Source organism: Cheilinus undulatus, linkage group 23 (genome assembly GCF_018320785.1).
Source record: "Cheilinus undulatus linkage group 23, ASM1832078v1, whole genome shotgun sequence".
In the NCBI taxonomy this organism is placed as follows: domain Eukaryota; kingdom Metazoa; phylum Chordata; class Actinopteri; order Labriformes; family Labridae; genus Cheilinus; species Cheilinus undulatus.
In genome coordinates, this window is record NC_054887.1 from 29,260,655 (window position 1) to 29,281,811 (window position 21,157).

Genomic DNA, 21,157 nt, shown 5'->3' on the forward strand with positions numbered 1-21,157 from the left:
CAGGCTCAGATTCAGCTGCAGACTCTGTCCGGACTGAAACTCTGCGCTTAGGAGGAAACTACACATACTGAAACGAACTGGAGAGGATTTAACACTACATGGTGGATGGTTTTAAAGTTTGTTTTCCCTCTTCTGAGTTCTGATTTGGAGTTTTGGATCACACAGCTAACGTTTTAAAATCGTAACTCCTCGCGTAAACTTCTTCAAACCGTTCCTGGCTGTGCGTATTTTCGGCGCGTCCTGCTAACTGAGTGATGATTGCTTTGGAAATGTCACTCCATCATCCCGGCGGGGCAGAGGGGAAAGTAAGAAACCACCTGTTGTGAAAGTTTCCTGGAGCCTCTGACGGATAAACCCGAGCTGAGCCGAGACAGAGTGGCGCGGAATGCGGCCTTTACGCACGGAGCAGACGCACTTTCAGAGAAGATGAGCGATAATCTCCGCCGAAATCTCTCTGGGATCCGCGCCGTGTGTTTGCTATGAGCATGTTGCCATGGTTACCCGGGCTCAGGTGAGCTCTGGTCGGGATGGCTCGTGAGGACGCGGTGAGGTGTCTGCGCTGTCTGCTGTACGCGCTCAACCTGCTCTTCTGGGTGAGAACAAAGATACACAGACACCAGCTGATCACACACACCTGCTGATCAATAACACACAGACACAGACTGATCACACTCAAATACACACTCTCAAACTTCCACACAGCAGGATTAACAATGAAATGACTTAAAAGTATTATATGCTATATTTATCTTATCTTTCCCTTACAAGAGCATGTGCATTTATCATGACGCATAAAAACATCAAAATGCATGTGTATGTTTGGGGTCACGTGAAGTATTTGTCCCTTTCATATGTCTTATTTGTCACGTTAAAATGTGTCAGAGCATCAAACAATTTCTAATATTAGACAAAGATGACCTGAGTAAATACAAAATGCAGTTTTTAAATGATGATTTCATTTTTAAGGGAAAGGCCATCCAAACCTACCTGGCCTTATGTGAAAAAGCCATTGCTCCTCCTTGTTAAATCATTATTTAACTGTGATTAACCACATTTTTTTTGTAAAGCTGAGTATCATTTCACCAGCCACACTCAGGCATGATTACTTCCAGACCTGTTGAATCCAGAAAACCCTTAAATAGACCCTGTCTGAAAAAGTGAAGTAGGTTAAAAGATCTCAAAAAGCAACGCATCATGGCACCATCTAAAGAAATCTAAAGAAAGATGAGAAACAAAGTCACTGATATCTATCAGTCTGGAAAGGGTTGCGAAGACATTTCTAAGGCTTTTGGACTCCAGTGAACCACAGTGAGAGCCATTACCCACAAATAGAGAAAACTTTAAACAGCGGTGAACCTTCCAGGAGTGGCTGGGCTACCAAAATGACTCCAAGAGTCCATGGATGACTCAACCAGGAGGTCACAAAAGAACCCTGAACAACATCTAAAGACCTGCAGGACTCACTTGACTAAGTTAAGGTCAGAGTTCATGATTCAACAAGAAGAAAGACACTGGGCAAAAATGGCATCATGGGAGATTTCCAAGGCTCAAACCACTGCTGACCAAAAAGAAAAAAAAAGGCTTGTCTCATATTTGCCTGAAAACATCCTGATGATCCCTAAGACTTCTGGGAAAATATTCTGTGGACTGACGAGACGAGTTTAACTTTTTGAAAGGTTACTTCTGGAGTAAAATGATCACAGCATTTCATCGAAAGGACATCACACCAACCAAAGCTGCCCATGAGGCGGGATAAAGGGGAGAGCTTTCTGGGGCCCGGTCAAACTGGGGCCCATGGAGGTCTGCAAAATCATGGTCCATTATAAAGTTACAGTAAGTTGTCATAAGCATATTTAATTTCAAACCTGAATAATAACCACACCTATCAAAGCAACAAAGGATGGGTGCATAGGAAAGTAATGTCAGACATCAAAGCTAAGCCCTAATGTGCACAAATGTCAGGATGCCAGGATGCCAAAAATAAAGTAGATGAAACTGAGAAAATTTATTTTGGTAGAGAAAAGAGTAATTGCGAGAAGAAACAAAAATAGGAAAAAAAGTGGCAACAAGCAATACAAAAATATGAAACATGACACAAACATTTCTTAAAGGTGGCAAATTGGAAAATAGCTGCAAAAAATGGCAAAAATGGCCAAAAACTGATATTGAGTGGCAAAGAAGAGTGTAAAATTGCAGAAAAGTGGCAAAAATAGGAAAAAAGTGTCAACAAACAATGCAAAAATGGGTGAAACATGACACATATATTTTTAAAGGTGGCAAATTGGGAAAAGCTGCAAAAGGGGTATAAATGGTCAGAACAGGACATAGAGTGACAAAAATGTAAAAAAAAAAATGGCACAAAATAGGCAAAAAGTGGCCAAAGGTAGCTAAAATATGCAAAAAGATGCAAGAAGATGTTACAGGAATGGGTGGAAATAAGGCACAAAAAGGACAAAAAAATTACAAATATGGGCAAAAAGTGGCAAAAAACAGTGCAAAAATGAGTGAAAGATGACACAAAATGTTTTAAAAAGTGGCAAATTGGAAAAAGCTGCAAAAAAAGTGGCAAAAATGGGCAAAAATTGATATTGAGTAGCAATAAAAAGTGCAAAATTGCAGAAAAGTGGATGAATATGAATATATAAGATGTTGCAACAAACAATGCAAAAATGGGTAAACCATGGCAAAAATGGTTTACAATGTGGCAAAATGGGATAATGCTGCAAAAAGCGATACAAATGGGAAAAAAGGGAGTTAAGATAGGCTAAACATGACTGAAATAGGCAAAATGTTTCAGGAATGGTTGAAAAGTGGAAAATGGTTTAAAAAAAGGACAAAACGGGAAGAAGTGGCAACAAACATGGCAAAAGTGGTTTAAAAAGGGCAAAATTTGACAAAGCTACAAAAAAGTCTTCTACGTTGGCAAAATAGGATTTAAAATAGGCCACAATGGGCAAAACATGAACAAGTTTGGCTAAAACAGGCAAAAGATGTTGCGGGAATGGAAGGAAAGTGGAAAAAAGGACAAAAATGTGCAAATATGGGCAAAAAGTGACAAACAAGGGCAAAAATGGAGTAAAAACTTGGCATAAATTGGTGAAAACGGCTAAAGACAGTTTAAAAGTGGTTAAATGGTCTAAAAAGTGGCAAAAATGCAGCAAAAACAGTTGAATATGCAACAAAAATGGGTTAAAAGTGCCAATAAGAGATGGTAAAAAGTGGTGAAACAGGTTAAAAAGTAGCGTGAATAAATAATTCCGACATCAGACCCAATAATAGTCTGACACACTTTTCATCTCCAAAATGAAGTAGCTGTTAGCCAGGACGCTGACATCATCAATAAGTCACAACGTAGGGACCAATCCTTAGTTTTCAGGGGCCCAGACAAATCTTTGGGCAGACCTGACACCAACAATCCAGCATGGTGGTGGTGTGATGGTCTGGGGCCGCTTTGCTGCTTCAGGACCTGGACCGCTTGCTGTAATTGATGCAACTATGAATTCTGCTCTTGACCAGAAAATCCTGAGAACGTCCAACCATCAGTTTATGACCTCGAGCTCAAGAGCACTTTGGTTATGCAGCAGGACAATGATCCGAAACACCAGCAAGTCCACCTCTGCATGAACTAAAAACACAAAATTAAGGTTTTGGAGTGGCCAGAGTCCGGACTTAAATCTAGTAAACCCTCCAGTGTGGCTGAATTAAACCAATTCTGCAAAGAAGAGTGGGACAAAATTCCTCCACAGTGGTGTGAAAGACTCGTTACCAGTTATTGCAAATGCTTGCTTGCAGTTGTTGCTATAACGGGTGGAACAACCAGTGATTAGGTTAGAGGTCAATGACTTTTTCACACAGGGCCAGGCAGGTTTGGCTTTTTTCCTCTTAATGAATGAAATCATTTAAAATATGCATTTAGGTTTTACTCATGTTAAATTAGTTTGATGATGTGAAAAAGAAGAAGAAAAAAGAAACCAGGAAGAGGGCGAATACTTGTTCACTGTATATCACACATCAGCCTTAAATATCTGTAAAATGAGTTTGGAAAAATCAGCATATCAGATACTGTTAAAAATCCAGTATTGTTCATAATTAGGGAAAAGATCTAGAAGGACCTTAACCAAGTCCAGTTGCCCTGTTAGCTCATGCTTTGGTTTAAAAAATCCAGGTTAAGAGCGTGTAATTTGTGAGTGTAATTTTCATTACGTGGTTTCTCATTTTGGACTTACGAAAAAAATATATTTTCATTTTTCAGTTGGGAAAATAAACCCTCTTTTGTCTGACTGTTCCAGCCAAAGTTACGTCACAATCACTCAAGGCTATAGCAATGTTATTTATAAAACTCATCACATGCAGGATTCGATATTTTACAGCTGATTAGATTTCACGTGATTAGTTCATGTTAATGTGTTAAATGGATGCAGCTCAGCATTAAATGACATCGGATTTCTATCTGGTTTTGTGTCCACAGACTTTTGGCGACATCCTTAACCAATCTGTTTTTTGTAAATCTGCTCTGTTTTTCTGATTTAATGACATAAATATGGTTTCATTTTAGAAAAACAGAGAGGATTATTATTATTCTGAGTGAAAGCAGTCATTATGGTATCTATCCAACAGTCTGTAAAGTTTGTGAACACATTACACATAAACTTTTTTTATTAAGGTCAAAAACATTTAAGACTTTGATACCTTTTCAACCCATGATACAATCTATGTTGACTTAATGACTGATAGCATCAAACAGCACTGACACTTCAGAAAAACCTACAGCTGCTTTATGAGACAAGAGAGGAATAAATCCTTTAAAACTGCAGACAAATTCCCTCAATGTTGGTTCATGGAAACCCTTTCAGTTTTTTGTGCACTATAGAGGTACTGAGGGTTTTAAAAACAGATCTTCACTCATGAAGTCCAGCATTAGTCCATGCATTACATGGTAATCAAACGCCCAGCTGATCCCAATTATCACCTCCAAGCTCCCACAGCCAATCAACTCTTTCTCTCAACGCTGCCCTGTATTTATATATGACGTACTTCTCACTAATCCCTGCTTGCATTAATGCTGATGTACCACACAGCTGCTGCTGGAAAAGCGTCACCTCCTCCACCCCAGCCTTCTCTTTTATTGCATAAAGCTTCCCCTCCTCCACCCCAGCCTCCTCCTTAATAGCATGAAACTTCCCCTCCTCCACCCCAGCCTCCTCCTTTGTAGCATAAAGCGTCACCTCCTCCACCCCAGCCTCCTCCTTTACAGCGTAAAGCTTCCCCTCCTCCACCCCAGCCTCCTCCTTTATAGCATAAAGCTTCACCTCCTCCACCCCAGCCTCCTCCTTTATAGCTTAAAGCTTCACCTCCTCCACCCCAGCCTCCTCCTTTATAGCTTAAAGCTTCACCTCCTCCACCCCAGCCTCCTCCTTTGCTGCATAAAATTTCAACTCCCCCACCCCCAGCCTCCTCCTTTGCAGCATAAAGCTTCGACTCCTCTGTCCCAGCCTCCCCCTTTATAGCATAAAGCTTATTATTGCATCCTCATATTCTGATTCATGCTACGGATTAATTGTTTTTGAACTAATTTCATTGTATTCAATATGCAATTCACACAAATATATCCATCCATATGGGGGTTTCTAGCCTTCTCTATTGAACAAAAACATTGAATTATTTTCAAATACCAGCATTGTTCCTGTTCCTTTTCATTGCTGCACTCTGTTATAGCACAAAAGCACTGATTGGCAACATTTCTGCACTGAGCAATGCTAATGTTTTGTGCAATTGCAAGTGCTTAATAAAGAAAGTGTATGTATTGTACATTTTAGACAATTTGCAGGAATGCGCCATGAACTTTAAATATCTAAACTCCTGCATACTGTCTAAACTGCGCAAAAGTACATGCAATGTGTCTGTATTTCAATGTGCATGGATATTCCTGCAATGTTTGGTAACTGAAAAAAAGAAATGACTAAATATTTGTTGTTTATGTCTTTTTGTTGCCACAGTATAAAAAAGGCACCATTCACATCTGATTTTACCAGTATTATATTGAAGATACCCTGGCAGCACTTAGTCATATGTTTATTCATGTTTAAATGTGAAACCATGTGATAATCCTGTAATAATCTCAGTGAAAGCATTTGTTTTTATCAGCAGAGAAGATAAAATCTGTTCTATACAGTCTGTTTAAATGATTACAGCTCAGATATTATTGTGTGGAATGTGTAGATAATGGGGTGAACATGTGTGCATGAGTTTGATTTAATCTGTGAAGTATCTGCAGCTGTGATGAGAGTATGAAATTATAGAGAAGCCTTAAAAAGGAGATTTAAGTGAACATATGAGGAATGCAGCAGATAAAACTGTTAAACAGAAACATGCTGACATGTAAATGTAAATAAAGTTACTCTTTTCTGCACATGCATGAAAACGATGCAATCTCCTATATCAGTGATCAATACTCTCAAGAAGTGCTAAAGCATGAAAAGAGCTAGATCTAGTCTAATGTTGATCAAATAAGAGTTCTGTCTAGATTGCATAAAAACATTGGCAACAGGGTGGAACTGGAGAGAAGTGATGGCCTTCTGTGCTGTGTAGTGTCTTCAAACACCACAGAAGTGGTTCTAACTATGCCATATTATATTTACACCCATAAGGTTTCCAGATTTATAACATATAAACTGGGTTTCAGTCTAAATCACAGACAAACATAAAGAGCAGAGCACATGTTTTTATTGTCCAACATTGCTTCAAATGCTTGTCTCTTATGGACCTGAAACAGCAAACCTTTCAGTATGACACAACTCAACAGCTACCCAACCTGTTTTACTCCAGAATCAGGCTCTTTTCCTTCTTATCGTTAACTTTTACTCTTGGTGTACCTCAGGGCTCAATTCTTGAGCCACTTGTTTTCTGTAGTTTTGCTAAATTCTGCCTCTAGTCATCAAATTCGAACATAAAAGGTGCTTTAATAAGTTCATTTAAATTAAACGTGATCAAATGACTTTACTTTAAAGTCCCTGTAAAGTCAAATCCAAACGTTATGTCTAAACATACAAGATATGTTGGAATGTGGTTGCTGTAAACATTTGAAAGCGCTGAGATCTACATGTGACTGAATTTTGGATTTAGACTGTTAGGCTACGTTCACACTGCAGGCCATAATGCTCAGTTCAGATTTTTTTGTTTGCCTGTTCACACTGCGGTCAACTTCCAAAAGATCAGATACATATAATGATAATAGTAATGACAGTAATAATAACAATTTTTATTTATAACGCACTTTACATTTAGAACAAACCTTAAAGTGCAACAAATAGGTGCATAGAGTAAAAGCCTTACATAGGAATAAAAGCAGGCAAAAAATAAAATCAGAAAAATGTGGAAGTAAGTTAGCATTTTAGCACTTCCAGTTCTCTTGTCTGAAAGTCTATGGAATTTTTGAATAAGATTTTGGTTAAATGCCTGAAATAAGGTCTGTGGTGAACACAGGCTCAAGAGATTTTAACATTTTATCCCACGACATAAAATACATCTGAAAAGTGCCCCACTTTGAGTTGTATATCTTTTTACATCTTAATAAAGGCGGCTGCTTAAGCATAGCTAACTAGGACTACAGTGTTTGTCGGGACCGTATATGTCATCACCCCAAGGGCAGCAACTGAGCTTCCTGCTCATCTTACCTGCTGAAGATGTGTTTTAATCCAGATTGATGATGAAAAGAATCAGACTGTGGCTTTGTCTCTCTCGAAGCAGCCACAGTTCAATCCCTCCTGTCTGTTAGCATCGCTATGCTAAAGTTTAGTAAAGTATCTGTTGATAGACAAGTTCTATTCCTGCCAAGTCTGTCATCATTGAAGACTTTTAATTTGAAGAGCAACATCAGGAAATCTACTGTTTTCAGCAACAACATAACAACAAAGATAAACAGATGAGAGAAACTCTTGTATTTCCCATGAGTGGGCGTGGCTTCTGCTCACTCAACTGACAGCTTAGCTTATGCAAATTTTCTGTGGTCAAGGCTGTCAAAATGACCTTAGTCTGATATTTTTTTAAACAAGTCACCTGTTATTTTAACCATCAAAAATATGAAAATGCACCAGATCTTTAAAAAAAACCTGCAGATCTTTGCTAATATCTTTAATTATTAGCTGCTAGAAGTAAAGAGAGCGCTGTCTAGATAACATGAATGTGCTGGCAGTGTTTTAGTATGAAATGTTGCCAATGTATTTGTGCAATTTAGACAGTGTGCCTGCAATTTCTGGCAATCCAACACAACCACACATGTTTACAGTAACAGGGTTCATAGCAGCAGTGAAAGTAGGCCAGCGGGTGAGAGTGTGTGAGCGTGTTTGACATTCTGAGATGTTATTTGTAGGCAGCAGAAACTGATCCCTGTGTGTGTTTGTGTGTGCAGCTGATGTCACTGTGTGTGTTAGGAGTGGCAGCGTGGATCAGAGACTCCCTGAACACCGTGCTGACCCTGACCGCCCACACCAGGTGAGGCTCACAGAGCAGGTAACATTAATGCATTTACATCAGTTTACTGCTTCCAATCAATTAAAGCCTACATCTGGTACGCCTGACTGCTTAATCTGATCAGTTTTTCATGGTCAGCATGAGTGATCATGTTGGACGTGATGTAAAAGCATTTTTGGGATCAGCAATCGGCTGAATTGTTACTTTAGGTGCATCTTTGCTTCATTTATAAAAAATCAGACACACTTGTTAATAAAAAGAAGTGTAAAGGATATGCACAAATCATAATTAACATAGAAATGCAAACCCAAATGATTATCTTTTGTGCAATTTTGCACTGTAACATCCCTGTGCAGGAATTTCAATTATCCCACGCTGTTAAAAACAGCACTCAACCATCCGCAACATTTCAGAATGACCAGTATTTTTGCAATTTAGACAGAATGTACTGTGCATTTTTGATTTCAGGACATTTTCTTTATTGCACAAAAAAAAAAAAAAAAAAAAAAATCAAATGTATGAAACAGATTTTGTACCTATGGTTGCATAAACTCTTGAACTTCTAATATCTGAATCTGTGACCTTTGTGATGTGTGTATTGTGTGTGTTTCTCTGTTTCAGGTTGGAGGAGGCGGCCGTCCTCACGTACTCTCCGGCGGTCCACCCAGTCTTCATCGCCGTGTGCTGCCTCCTCTTCATCGTGGCGATGGTGGGGTACTGCGGCACGCTCAGGTGTGACCTGCTGCTGCTTTCCTGGGTATGAAGTCATCATTTTACCATCACTTTAAATCACTGTGTGCATGTGTTCTGCAGCTTTATCTCTATAAATAAATGAGTTGAAACTATAAGAAAATTCACTTATTCTTACCCAGAAACACCAGACGTTTAAACTTTGATTTGATTTAAAATCAAACTATATCATTACACATCCAAAAAAAAAAAAAAAAAAAAAAAAAAGCATCCATTATAGTTGCAGGCAAACTCCTGAACTCTGTCTGAACTGCACAAATACAGTGGCAAGCTTTGGGACAGAGGGTGAAGCTGGAGAGGAATGAGGCTCCCTCACTCCCCCACAGCTTCACCCTCTCTCTCTTTTGGTTAAAAATATAACGAAGGGCTCTGGTGGCCTAGTGGTTATGTCTGCACTTCACATGTACAGAGGCTGCTGTCCTGAAGATGTGCAGCCTAGGCTCGACTCTGGCATGTGGCTCCTTAGCTGCATGTCATTCCCTTGTTTCAGACTCTGTCAGCTGTTTTCCCTGAATCAGCCTAAAAAACTAACCTTTAAAGAAATATGCATGCATGAATGAAGGTCTGAAGTAGTTTTAGAGCACTTTTTTACCACCACAGAAATGTTGCCAATTTTCTTTGCAATTTAGTGAGTCTGCAGAAACCAAAAGCCACAGGAAAAATCCTGCAACTATTGAAAGGGTTGCCAGTTTTCTTGGGCAATTCTTGGTGTTCAGAAATCCCCTTCGCAATTTATGATGATCGAAGTTAAAGACTGCATGTTGTCTGAATTATGCAACTGCATCGTTGACATTTGTAAATGTTGCCAATGCTTTTGTGCAATTAAAACAGTAAACAGCAATAAAAAATGCAGGAACCTTCCTGCACATTGCCATGCAGTCTCTGCCATGTTTTCTTAGGTTTTAAAAGAGTTCAGCAATCCCAAACTGAGGGTGGATTCCTGGAAACTGCCCAAATAATACATTGCATTTTTTGTGTAATCAAGACAGTGTTCAGATTGAATTAAAACTGCAGTCAAATTATTGCACATTGTCTAAACTGCACATAAAGCTGGAGTCAAATTCTTGTAAATCATCTTAACTGCAAAAAACAAAGCTTAGGTTTCAAAATCTTGTCAGTGACTTTTGCAATTCAGCCAATGTGCAGTAATTATAAATTGCAAGTAAAGTACTGCAGGGACTGATCTCACTGTTAATGACTCAAAATCATTTCCATTTTTAAGGAAATACAAATAATAATAAAATAATAATTAACAATAAACATAGATAGACAGTTAAAAATGCCTAATAGACCAAATGTTCTTTTTAAATCTTATTTTAGCTTATTTGATGGCCCGGCCTTCACAGCACCTGTCAAGACAGCATGTGACCCTTGAACAACTCTAGCTGATGACCCCTGCTCTATAGCATATTGCATAATACACCTCTTTTTATATGCACTATCTAAGTTGCACATTTTTGGCTAAGTAAAACTAGCAATCAAATCACAGCCTATTATCTGGATTGTGCAACTGCATTGTTGATATTCAGAAATGTTATAAATGCTTTTGTGCAATTGATAAAGTGAACAGCAATAAAAAAATGCAGGCACATTCTCATGCAGAGATGTTGCCAGTGTTTTGTGGAGTGTTTACAGAAAAGAAAATCACAGCGGAATTCCTGCACATTGCAAATTGCCATTAAGACAGTGTTCAGCGATTAAGATTGCAGTCAAATTCTTGCACATTGTTTGATCTGCACATTAACTGCAGTGACATTTTTGCACACTCTTTTCAGTGCACATAAAATTGCAGTTTCAGTCTTGCATGTTGTCTAAACTGCACATGAAATTGCAGTCAAATTCCTGTGCATTATCTAAATTGCAAAAAAGCATAATTTTCATTTTTAAAATGTCAGTGCTTTTTTGCATTTCAGACAAAGTGCAGTAATCATATATTGTAAGCAGAGTACTGCACACTCTATAGTATATTGCACAAGAGGCAACTTTTAGCACAAAAATTTAAACCAGAGTACTTTTTTGCAAATTACAAGGCATGCAATGATAAAAAAAAATAAAGAAAGAGAAAGTCCTACACAAATGCTTTGGTTCAACAACTTAATTTTACAGAGACACTGGCGTTGTCTCCTGGGGAAGCATTTTCTGTGCACTGGTGCAATTCAGACATTGTGCATTAGTTTACTTGCAATTTTTGATAGATTCTTTCCGGTACTCCACTCCTTTCTTATGAGATAGTTCCTTTTTTTAAGCTTTGGTACTTTTAGATACTATTGGCAGAGATTGCATTAATTATAAATAAACAGATCTATTAGAGTTTAACAAAATCATGTCTACCGTGAATAAATAAGGCTGAGTGGTCATTTCTCTGCACATGTATTTAAATTTATTCAAACGATTTTAATCGAACCTTTTTTGTAACAGTGAGCAGGTAGCTTTATGTCAAGTCTTTCCTTTATACAGACTTGAGTCTCATCGGTTCCACCTGCCTGTCCTCGTCCAATCAGAGCTCAGCATGTCTCTGTCATCACATGCCCTGCCTGCTGTCACCTGCAGGCTTCAGGTGTCTCTTTGTCCGTCAGAGCTGATAAGATTGTCCTCTCAGTGTCTCCCTGTAAGATGAGACGCTGAACGGACAGACGGAGAGCATGATGGGAAACTAGGCACACAGGAGCCTCCTTATCTGCCACCCCAGAGACACCTGGGAAATCACCTGTTGGTGCCCCCACCCCCCTCCATCCCCCCTCACTCTGAGCTGGTTTTAATGAATGAACGTGTTTCTGTGTTCCAGTATTTCTGCAGTCTGCTGCTGATCTTCTGTGTGGAGTTAGCCAGCGCTGTGTGGACCTACGACCAGGTGAGACACACCTGGACTACACAAATCACACATGAAGGTGTTTATTTAGACCTAAAGGGAAATTCAAATCAACTTCTCTGTCTAAACTACAAGCCTAAATTCCAAAAAAATCGGGACGTTGTGTGAAATGTCAATAAAAACTGAAAAAGGTTATTTGTAAATCCTTATTTATGTTCATACTGGCAACTTTATTGTTCTTTGGGAATTTACATACATTCTGAATTTGATGCCTACATCATGTTCCAAAAAATGGAGCATGTTTAACCTCCTGAGACCTGAGATTTTGTTTGGCATGCATTTTTAGTTTCTCACGCTTATTTGGGATCATTTCGACCACTTAAGTTAAAAGCTCAGCCTTGTCTTTGAACAAGAATACATTTTATTTAATTTTGATCAAAAATGAGGTTCAATTTCAAACAAATTCCCTAAAATTTCAAAGAAATTACCCAAGATATCTGTGAAAAAAAAATTTTAAACATATTTTTAAAGTTTCTGATAAAAAAAGTCTCCAAAATTTCTTCAAATAATCCCCAAATGTTATGTATGTAAAATGTTAAATGTTAAATATAAATTAAACTTTATCGTGACGTCTAAATAAAAGAAAATATCTCCAAAAAATCCACTTAAATTCCTGAAAATAAAAAAAAACAAGAAAAAACAAAAAAAATCCCCATAATTCCATGAAAAATTAATGACAATTCCCCCAAACATGCCACCAAATTCTTTGAAAATCCAAATAAATTCTAGAAATATCCCAATAAAATTCCCAGAAATAAAAAATCACTTCCCAAGTTTCTGTGAGCATACCTAAAAATGTCGAGGAGAATTTTCCTCATTCAATTAAAATAAAATTTGCCCAAAAATTACAGACATTTCTCAAACTAACACAAACATGACTAAAAATGGAAAAACAACCTCCCAAATTTCCATGCAGATATACCAAAAATTCTACTGAAGAAACACTTCCAATAAAACTCTCAAAAATACACAAACACGTCCCAAATTTCTGGGAAAATTTTTGAACATTTTATAGCAAACCTCAGTATTTAAAGTGAATTACTTAAACTTGAATGACCAGTCCAGATAATTTTCAAAAAAATTCCAACAGTAGAAATTTTTTGTGTTGTAGCCTGCGGGGTCTTAGAAGTTAACACTGTGTTAAATCACCTTTTCCTCTAACAACACTATATGCATCGAACACTGATGCACTATGCACTAATACAGCCTCACACCATCACAGATGCTGGCTTTTTAAAGTTGCAATCAACAATGTGGATGGTCCTATCATTCGGTCCTGCCAGAGTTGAAAACAAAATGTTTTTGAGGCAGATTCTGGATTAAAATACTACAAAAGGCAGGAGTTTTGCAGGCAAGTTGGATATTAAAGAGACTTGGAAACTTGGGAAAGAGAGTGGGGAATGACACGGAGCCACAGGGTGCATGCTCCCAGAAGCAATAAGCATGTAGGCTTCTGGAGCACTGATATTTATTATTATTTTCACTGATTTCTTGATATATGATGTAATTTTGTTCCATAACTGACTGTTTTTGTTCCTCTTGTCTACATTGTCTGACTCTCTGGTCCACCTTTGTGGTTCTGACCAATCAGAGAGCAGCAGAGAGCAGGTGCAGACAGACTGATGGTCTAATAATAATCAAACATGTGAGAAAGACGAGCCGCTCTCACTGCAGATCCTCTTACACTCACACACACACACACACACACTACTATGCACTTAGCTGAATGAAATTCATTTTGAATGTGCTGTATTAGATCAGAATCTTACAGTTGCCATGGTTACACAGTGCATTTTCAATCTGGGCATTCTACGTCCAGAACCTCATCTATGATCATGGTCTGGGTGAGGCCTGAAGAATGAGGTATGAGTAGCCAAAATGGGGTTCCTCCAGACGATGGCTGGAGCCAGTTGGGTTGGTTCAGGCATCTGATCAGGATGCCTCCTGGGCGCCTCTCTTATGTGGTCTTCCGGGCATGTTGGACAGGGAGGAATCACAATAGATGACCCAGAATGTGCTGGAGGGAATATATAAATCACAGCAGCAACTGCAATTCCTCCAGAAGCTTAACTGGTTTGGGGTGTGTTGCAAACTCATGATCTCCTGGTTTGGTAGCCTCTCATTAGGAGTTAGAAAGAGGTTAGTATGTACTGTTAAAGTTGCCATTAAAATCATTGCTACTGAATCACCTGACCTTTCTGAGGGTCCCATCTAAGGCTCAGGACATCATACAGTGTCCTGATCATCCTCTCCTTGCTAAATTTGAGCTTCTGGCAGGAGATTCAGATTGCCAAATACTAACCTTGCAAAGCAGATTGATCGTCCAGATTCCACGTCTGCATTAGGTAGATCCATCTTGCAGAGTTGTAATCCAAAACAATCAGAAAATGGAACAATAGGTGTCATATGAAGAGAACGAGGTGGTAGCTATGGGTGGGGTTTAGTTGTACTGGAAGCCAATAGCAGTGACTGCTGCTAGTGTAGCGATTAGCTTGGATGTAGCTATAGTACCAGTTTTTATCTGAAAAAGACCACTCTTTTTTTTATAGATTTATTTTTGGGGCATTTTTGTGCCTTTATTAGATAGAGGAGGACAGTGGATAGAGTTGGAAACAGGGTCAAGAGTGGGGGAGAGACACGCGGTAAAGGGCCTCAGGCTGGATTCGAACCCGGCCTGCCTGCGTACATGGGGAGTGCCTTTAACCACTAGGTCACCTGCTCCCCTAGACCACATTTCTTTAACAAAAAAGAGCAAAGAGGCACACTGAGAGCTTCTCTTGGCAGAGAAGATGCTGTTGCTCTTTTTCACACCAACCTCAGCATGAGTTTGATCCACCAACAAGCTTCAATAAACCATGCCAGTGCATGCCTGCTAACTCACATTTTGCCTCTCATTCTGATTGGCCCATTGAGACAGAACTTTCATCCTCTCACCCTCTGAGAATTTTTGGAAAAGTCCTGCCCTTCCCAAACTCTTTGTATGGGAGATTTTCAAGATACATGTGAGATATATCCATATGAAAAAGTCTATCTGGTGTGTCAGGTTACAAGCCAAGTCCAACAGGTTGAAAAATTATTTAAAGTCCCTGTAAAGTGATTAAAAAAAAAACAAAAAAACAACTTTATTTAGGTCTGTTGTTTGACAGGCCACAGTGTCATGAACCACCAGGCCAAATTTCAATCATGAAAAACAACAACAAGACAAGTGAAAGACAAGTGAAATCTGGATTAAAACACACCTTCAGCAGGTAAGATGTTTGATCCTGCTGCACCTGGTTCAAGTGAAAAATAGATGAGCACTCCAGAAATTAGTCCAAGCCTGACCTTGTGGTGAGCTCTGATCAGAGCAGAGCAGTCTGGCTCTGTGCCAGAGCAGAGAGACAGAAATTTTGGTATAGGTTTACTGTTTTCTGGTACAAATCTCTTTACTGACCTGGTTCAGTTGTAATGTAATTTGTATCTGCATTTCAGTGATGGTGTTTCCCATGTTTTCATGTTTTTGGTGGGCAGCAAGGCAAATTTCCTTCAGAGGACATTAAAGTTGAAGTTCAATATCAAATTCCCTATTTTTTTTTTTTTTCCTATTTTTTCCCTATTTTTTTTTTAAGTTTTGTTTTGGGCATTTATTTGATAGAGGAGGATTGTGGATAGAGTCAGAAACAGGGACGAGAGACATGCGGTAAAGGGCCTCAGGCCGGATTTGAACCCAGGCCGTCCGTGTACATGGGGTGTGCCTTAAACCACTCGGCCACCTGCGCCCCTCTATGAAAAATTCTCTATGAAAACATTTTAAAAGTTCCTGATTTTAAAAAAATTCAAATAATCCCCAAATCTTTCAGGGAAACTTTATCTTGAAGTCTAAATCAAAAATGTCTCCAATAAATCCACTTAAATTCCTGAAAATTAAAAAAAAAAAAAAAAAAAGGTGTGCAAAAAATTCCCCATGATTCCATGAAAAATTATGGAGAATTCCCAAAGACATGCCAACAAATTCTCTGATAATCCCATTAAATTAGAAAAATATCCTAGTCAAATTCCCAAAAGTAAAAAAAATAATTTCCCATGTTTCTGTGAGCATACCTAAAAATGTTGAAGACAATTTTTCAGAAAAAAATAGAATAGAATTCCCCCCAAATTACAAATACATTTCCCAAATTAACTAAAAAATGGCTAAAAATCCAAAGAAAAACAAACAATCCCACAATCATAAAACCCCCAAAATTTCCATGCATTCTCCAAAAACTTCACTGAAACAACACTTCCAATGAAACTCAAAATTTCACACACATATCCCAAATTTTCCATGGAAATTCTTGAAAAATTCATAGCAGATTTTCCAAGTATTTCAAGTAAATAACTTTAACTTGAATGGACAGTCCAGACAATTTCTGGAAAAAATCCAATAGTAGAAATTTTTGCATTGTTGTGGGAAAGATAGAATGTAATGTCCTCAAATGTGTTTGTTACATATCTCGTCTGGCCTGGAAACACCTCGGGATTCCACAGAAGACGTTGGAAAATGTCGTTAGGGAGACGGATGTCTGGGTTGACTTGCTTAGCCTGCTGTTATCATAACCCAAACCTGGACAAGCAGAAGAAAAACAGATGGAAGGAGGGGTTGATGGACATTCTGATTTGCATGATCTTAGCGTGACTTTTACCTGCTGTGGAAATGCAGACAACAAAGAGGCCGCAGGAGCAATTTAGTTCCTGTAAAAGCAGCTTCAGGAAGCCAGTTTTTGTTGAAAGAGCACCTGTGAAGAGTAGACAGCAACTCTTATCAAGTGACTTCTTTTCTCACTGCGGGCCTCAGATGTCTGATGTCTGCCTGCAGGGGGTTGTGGGTGTTGAAGTCTGTGTGAATGTTATCAGCAGAGCAGAGGGTGGGCACTTTTGGGGGATCTTTATCACAGGAGGGGGTGGGGCACAGCAGGAACAAAAGGACATAAAGACAACTAAAAGTTTTAGGGAAAAGGCAAAAAAGAAGTATGACCCTATGTAGCCTGCTTAAAATCTAATGTCTCCTCTGGCACCCCCTCAAGGTCAATATGCAGAAAAAGGAAACTAAACAGCAAACTTCAGATGGGTTAAACCAGCTGAAAGGTTCAAAAGTGTTCTCAATAAATGCTCATTTTATTCAAATGTATCAGTGATAAATCCGTTTGTGTATTCTCTATGTATGCAGCCATCCATGGAGCGCTCTGACATGATCAGTCTGAAGTCTCGGATGCCAAACTTCGGCCTGCAGCGTTACCAGTGGCTCACACACACCTGGAACAGCTTCCAGACAGAGGTCAGCAGCTACACACCCTCACACTTACTCACTGGTACACACCCCAGCGTGCTGACAGGTGTGTGTGTTTCAGTTTAAATGCTGCGGGGTGATCTACTTCACCGATTGGCTGGAGATGACAGAGATGGAGTTTCCACCCGACTCCTGCTGCTCTAATCAGTATCCAGGATGTGCTCGCCACGCCCACCTCCACGACCTCAGCGACCTGCACCAAGAGGTAAGACACGCCCATTGCATTTCCTGCAGATGTTTCAGAATAAAAGCCTACTAAGAAAATAAGGCATTTTAGTTAAAAACGTTCCAGAGGTGACTTATTTAAAAGTTCTATTCTGGGCCGCTGTTACTCTGCATTAATGCCTTTCTCTGTTTCCATCGCAGGGCTGTGGTCCAAAGATCTACAGTTTCATCCGAGGGACCAAACAGCTGCAGGTGTTGCGTTTCCTGGGCGTGTCCATTGGTGTGGCTCAGATACTCGCCATGGCGCTCACCCTCACGCTGCTCTGGGCACTCTATTACGGACGTAAAGCTCCAGAGCTGGATGCCACAGCAGCCCTGTCCCCTCAGGATGACTCCGCCCCCCTCACAGTGACTCACGGAGCCTCGGCTGAAGCGTCACACTCCGGATGTAACCGCACAAATAAAGTGTGGAACAACACGAACGGGAATGCGAACAGTAAACCGTCAGAGCTGCAGTTTGAGATGGAGAGACTGTCCTAACAGAGGAGTGAAAAACTGTGAACTGAACAAAACACAGAAATATTTAAAGAATATTTAAAGACTGAATTTAGGAGTTTCATTCATCATTTCTATCAGGAGAGTTTTCAATAACAAATCAGAATCAACTCTGAGAATTTCACACCTGGCAGTTCAATGCATCTGCAAGGTATATGACTGCTGGAAAGTGGTGTGCCAAATGGAAGGGCTAATGTGGTTTTTTGAAGTAGTGTGACTCCTAAAAATCTTCAAAGAGATGAACATGAGGGCCAGAGACATTTATTCAAAATCTCACCATTGGGCCAGAAAGGATATTTATGCAAAGTTTGAAGTAAATCCCTCAAGGCACCCTTGAGATAATGTGTTCAAGCATGGCATAAACATGAAGCCCAATGCCCTTTAAGGCTGTCCTATTGGTTCCATAATCATATCAGTTCATTCTTGGGCCATAGCAAACTTCTTTGTTAAGTATGAAGAAAATCCATCAAAGCAGTCTGGAGGTATAGTGTTCATGAGTAAGGGATAAACATGAGGCCCAATGATCTTGATCTTTTATATTTAACTTTCAAAATCTCATCATTAAGCCTGAAAGGATATTTGTGCAAAGTTTGAACATGAGGCCCAATGCCCTTTGCCCCACTGGCCCCAGAATGGTATCAGTTTATCCTCGGGTCATAATGGACTTTTTGGTCAGAAACGAAGATCCATCAATGCTGTCTGGAGGTATAGAGGTTGCAAGAAAGGGATGATCATGAGGCCAAGTTACCATGAAATTTGGGATTTTGTCTCCAAAGTTGAACCTGTTCATCTTGGATCTGAATGGAAATTTATGCAAATTTCTGAGAAAATCTCTTAAAGCAGTTTTGAGTTATAATGCTCTGCAGCAAGGAATGAACACGAGGCCAGATCACTTAAATCAAATGTCCTCATTCTTAAGTCGGAGTGGAAATTTGTACAAATCTTAAGAAAATCACTAATAGCATTCTTAAGATATTGTGTTTACAGGTAAGGGATGAACATGAGGCCCAGTGCCCTTTAGGTCTGAGCTACTGGCCCCAGAATCGTATCAGTTCATCCTTTTGTCATAATGGACTTCTTTGCCAATTGAGAAGAAAATGCAGCCAAGCAGTCTGGAGATATAATGTTCACAAGAAAGGGATGGACATGAGGCCCTGTAACCATGAAATCTGAGATATTGTCTTCAAATCAAATCTGTTCATCCCTGGATCAGAGAGGAAGTTTTTATAAATGATAAAATCCCATAAAGCATTCTTGAGTTGTAATGTTCATAAGCAAGGCATGAACATGAGGCCTAATGGCCCTGAAGTCTGAACTATTGTCTCATTATCAAATTTGTTAATCTTCGAGCTGAAGTTGAAAACTGTGCAAAGTTTGAAGAAAATTCCTCAAAGCAGTCATGAGTTACAATCTTCACAAGCAACAGATTAACATAAGGCCCAAACACATGACTTTTTATATGACCTCTAAAATCTAATGCCCTCATCCTAAAGTCAAAGTGGATATCTGTACAAATTTGAAAAAAAAAAAAAACCCTCAGAGCATTCTTGAGATATCATGCTTACAGGTAAGGCATGAACATGAGGCCTAAGGACCATGATATCTGTGCTCTTGTCTCCATAATGAAATATTTTCATTCTTGAGTTTAAGTAGGCTCTTGTGCAAAATTTGAAGAAAATCCCTCAAAGCAGTCATGGGATACCATTTTCACAAGCAAGGGATGAAGATGAGGTCCATTGACCTTAAACTTTAAAATCTCATCAGTTTTTCCTTGAGTCAGAGCTGACATTTGTGGAAGGTTTAAAGAAAATTCATCAGAGTGTTTGAGATATCCTGCTAACATGCTAAAGATGAACATGAGGCCCAATAACCCTGAAGTCTGAGCTATTGCCTCCAAAATTGCACAAGTTCATCCCCAGGTCAAAGAAGAAATTTGTGCAATTTTGGAAGAAAATCCCTCAAAGTAGTCTTGAGATGTAATGTGCACAAGCAAGGGATGAGCATGAGGCCCAATTACCTAAACGTTGACCTATGGCCTCCAAAATGCATGCACTTTATCCTTGAGTCTAAGTGGACATTTATGCAAAGTTGGAAGAAAATCACTTAAATGTCACGCTCTTGAGCAAGGGATTAAAATGAGGCCCATGAGCTCCAGAATCTAATCATCTTTCATTAAGTCAGCTTAAATTTTTCTTCTGAAGAGTTGGTAGAAAATGTTCAAAAGTTTTCTTGATGGTTGGCATGAATGACCTGGGTGGATAAATATACACGGACGACCTAAAAACATCATGCCTCAACTATTTCTGGCATGAACACATCAAATCTCTGTTTTATTCTTCTTTATTGTATTCACATTCACACGGCTGTTTCTGAAATGTATGCTCATTTCACAGTCTGATTATTCTTCCCTCAGATGTTGGATTATTTCTGATAGAAATGATGGATAAATCTGTGAGCAGAAAAGTCATGAGATGGCTGCAGATTTACAGAAAACTCTTCAGGAGCAACAAAGCACCCAAATCCAGAGCTGAACCTGAGGAGACTCTGCAGAGACAGGACGGCTCTGCATTAAAACTCTAACTGAAGCACTATAAGAGAAAAGGAACTTCTGGTTTCAATCACTTTATTAAAGGTACTATTTATAAAAAAATATGGTCAGTCTTTGTGAACTTCTACAGAACAAACTGTAGAGTTCCTGTTGTTGTTTTGTCACTGGAGAAAAGTTCTCATGTTTATCAGAGTGTTTCTTAGATTAGAGAGAATGTGCATGGGGTTTAATATTTAATATTTGTTTCAGTTATTACAGAGTTTGATCTTTCTCACTGGAATAAAGCATTAAATATTTGCATCTGTCTGCAGACATTATTACTGTTGTGTCACCTCACGTTAATGGCTACATGTGTATTTTTTATTGTCTAAATATCATTTTTCTCTTAATAAATAGAGGTTTCTTTGACACTTAATGGCGACATATACCCGGTTTCTACCTTCTAACACAGTCCCCTGTGGTCTAAACTTCTGTGTCGTGCTTTAGTCAAAATAGA

At 39.1% G+C, this 21,157-nt stretch overlaps 1 protein-coding gene across 1 annotated transcript; it reads left to right on the plus strand.

Annotated features, from left to right (window-relative positions):
• Position 1: 1 nt before the first annotated feature.
• tspan12 (tetraspanin 12) lies at positions 2-20,959 on the plus strand. Its single transcript, XM_041780435.1, has 7 exons — positions 2-593; positions 8,408-8,490; positions 9,091-9,226; positions 12,005-12,070; positions 17,274-17,381; positions 17,455-17,598; positions 17,760-20,959. Exons 1-7 carry the CDS (start codon positions 528-530, stop codon positions 18,096-18,098), a joined length of 942 nt encoding a protein of 313 aa, XP_041636369.1. The 5' UTR covers positions 2-527; the 3' UTR covers positions 18,099-20,959.
• Positions 20,960-21,157: the final 198 nt, after the last annotated feature.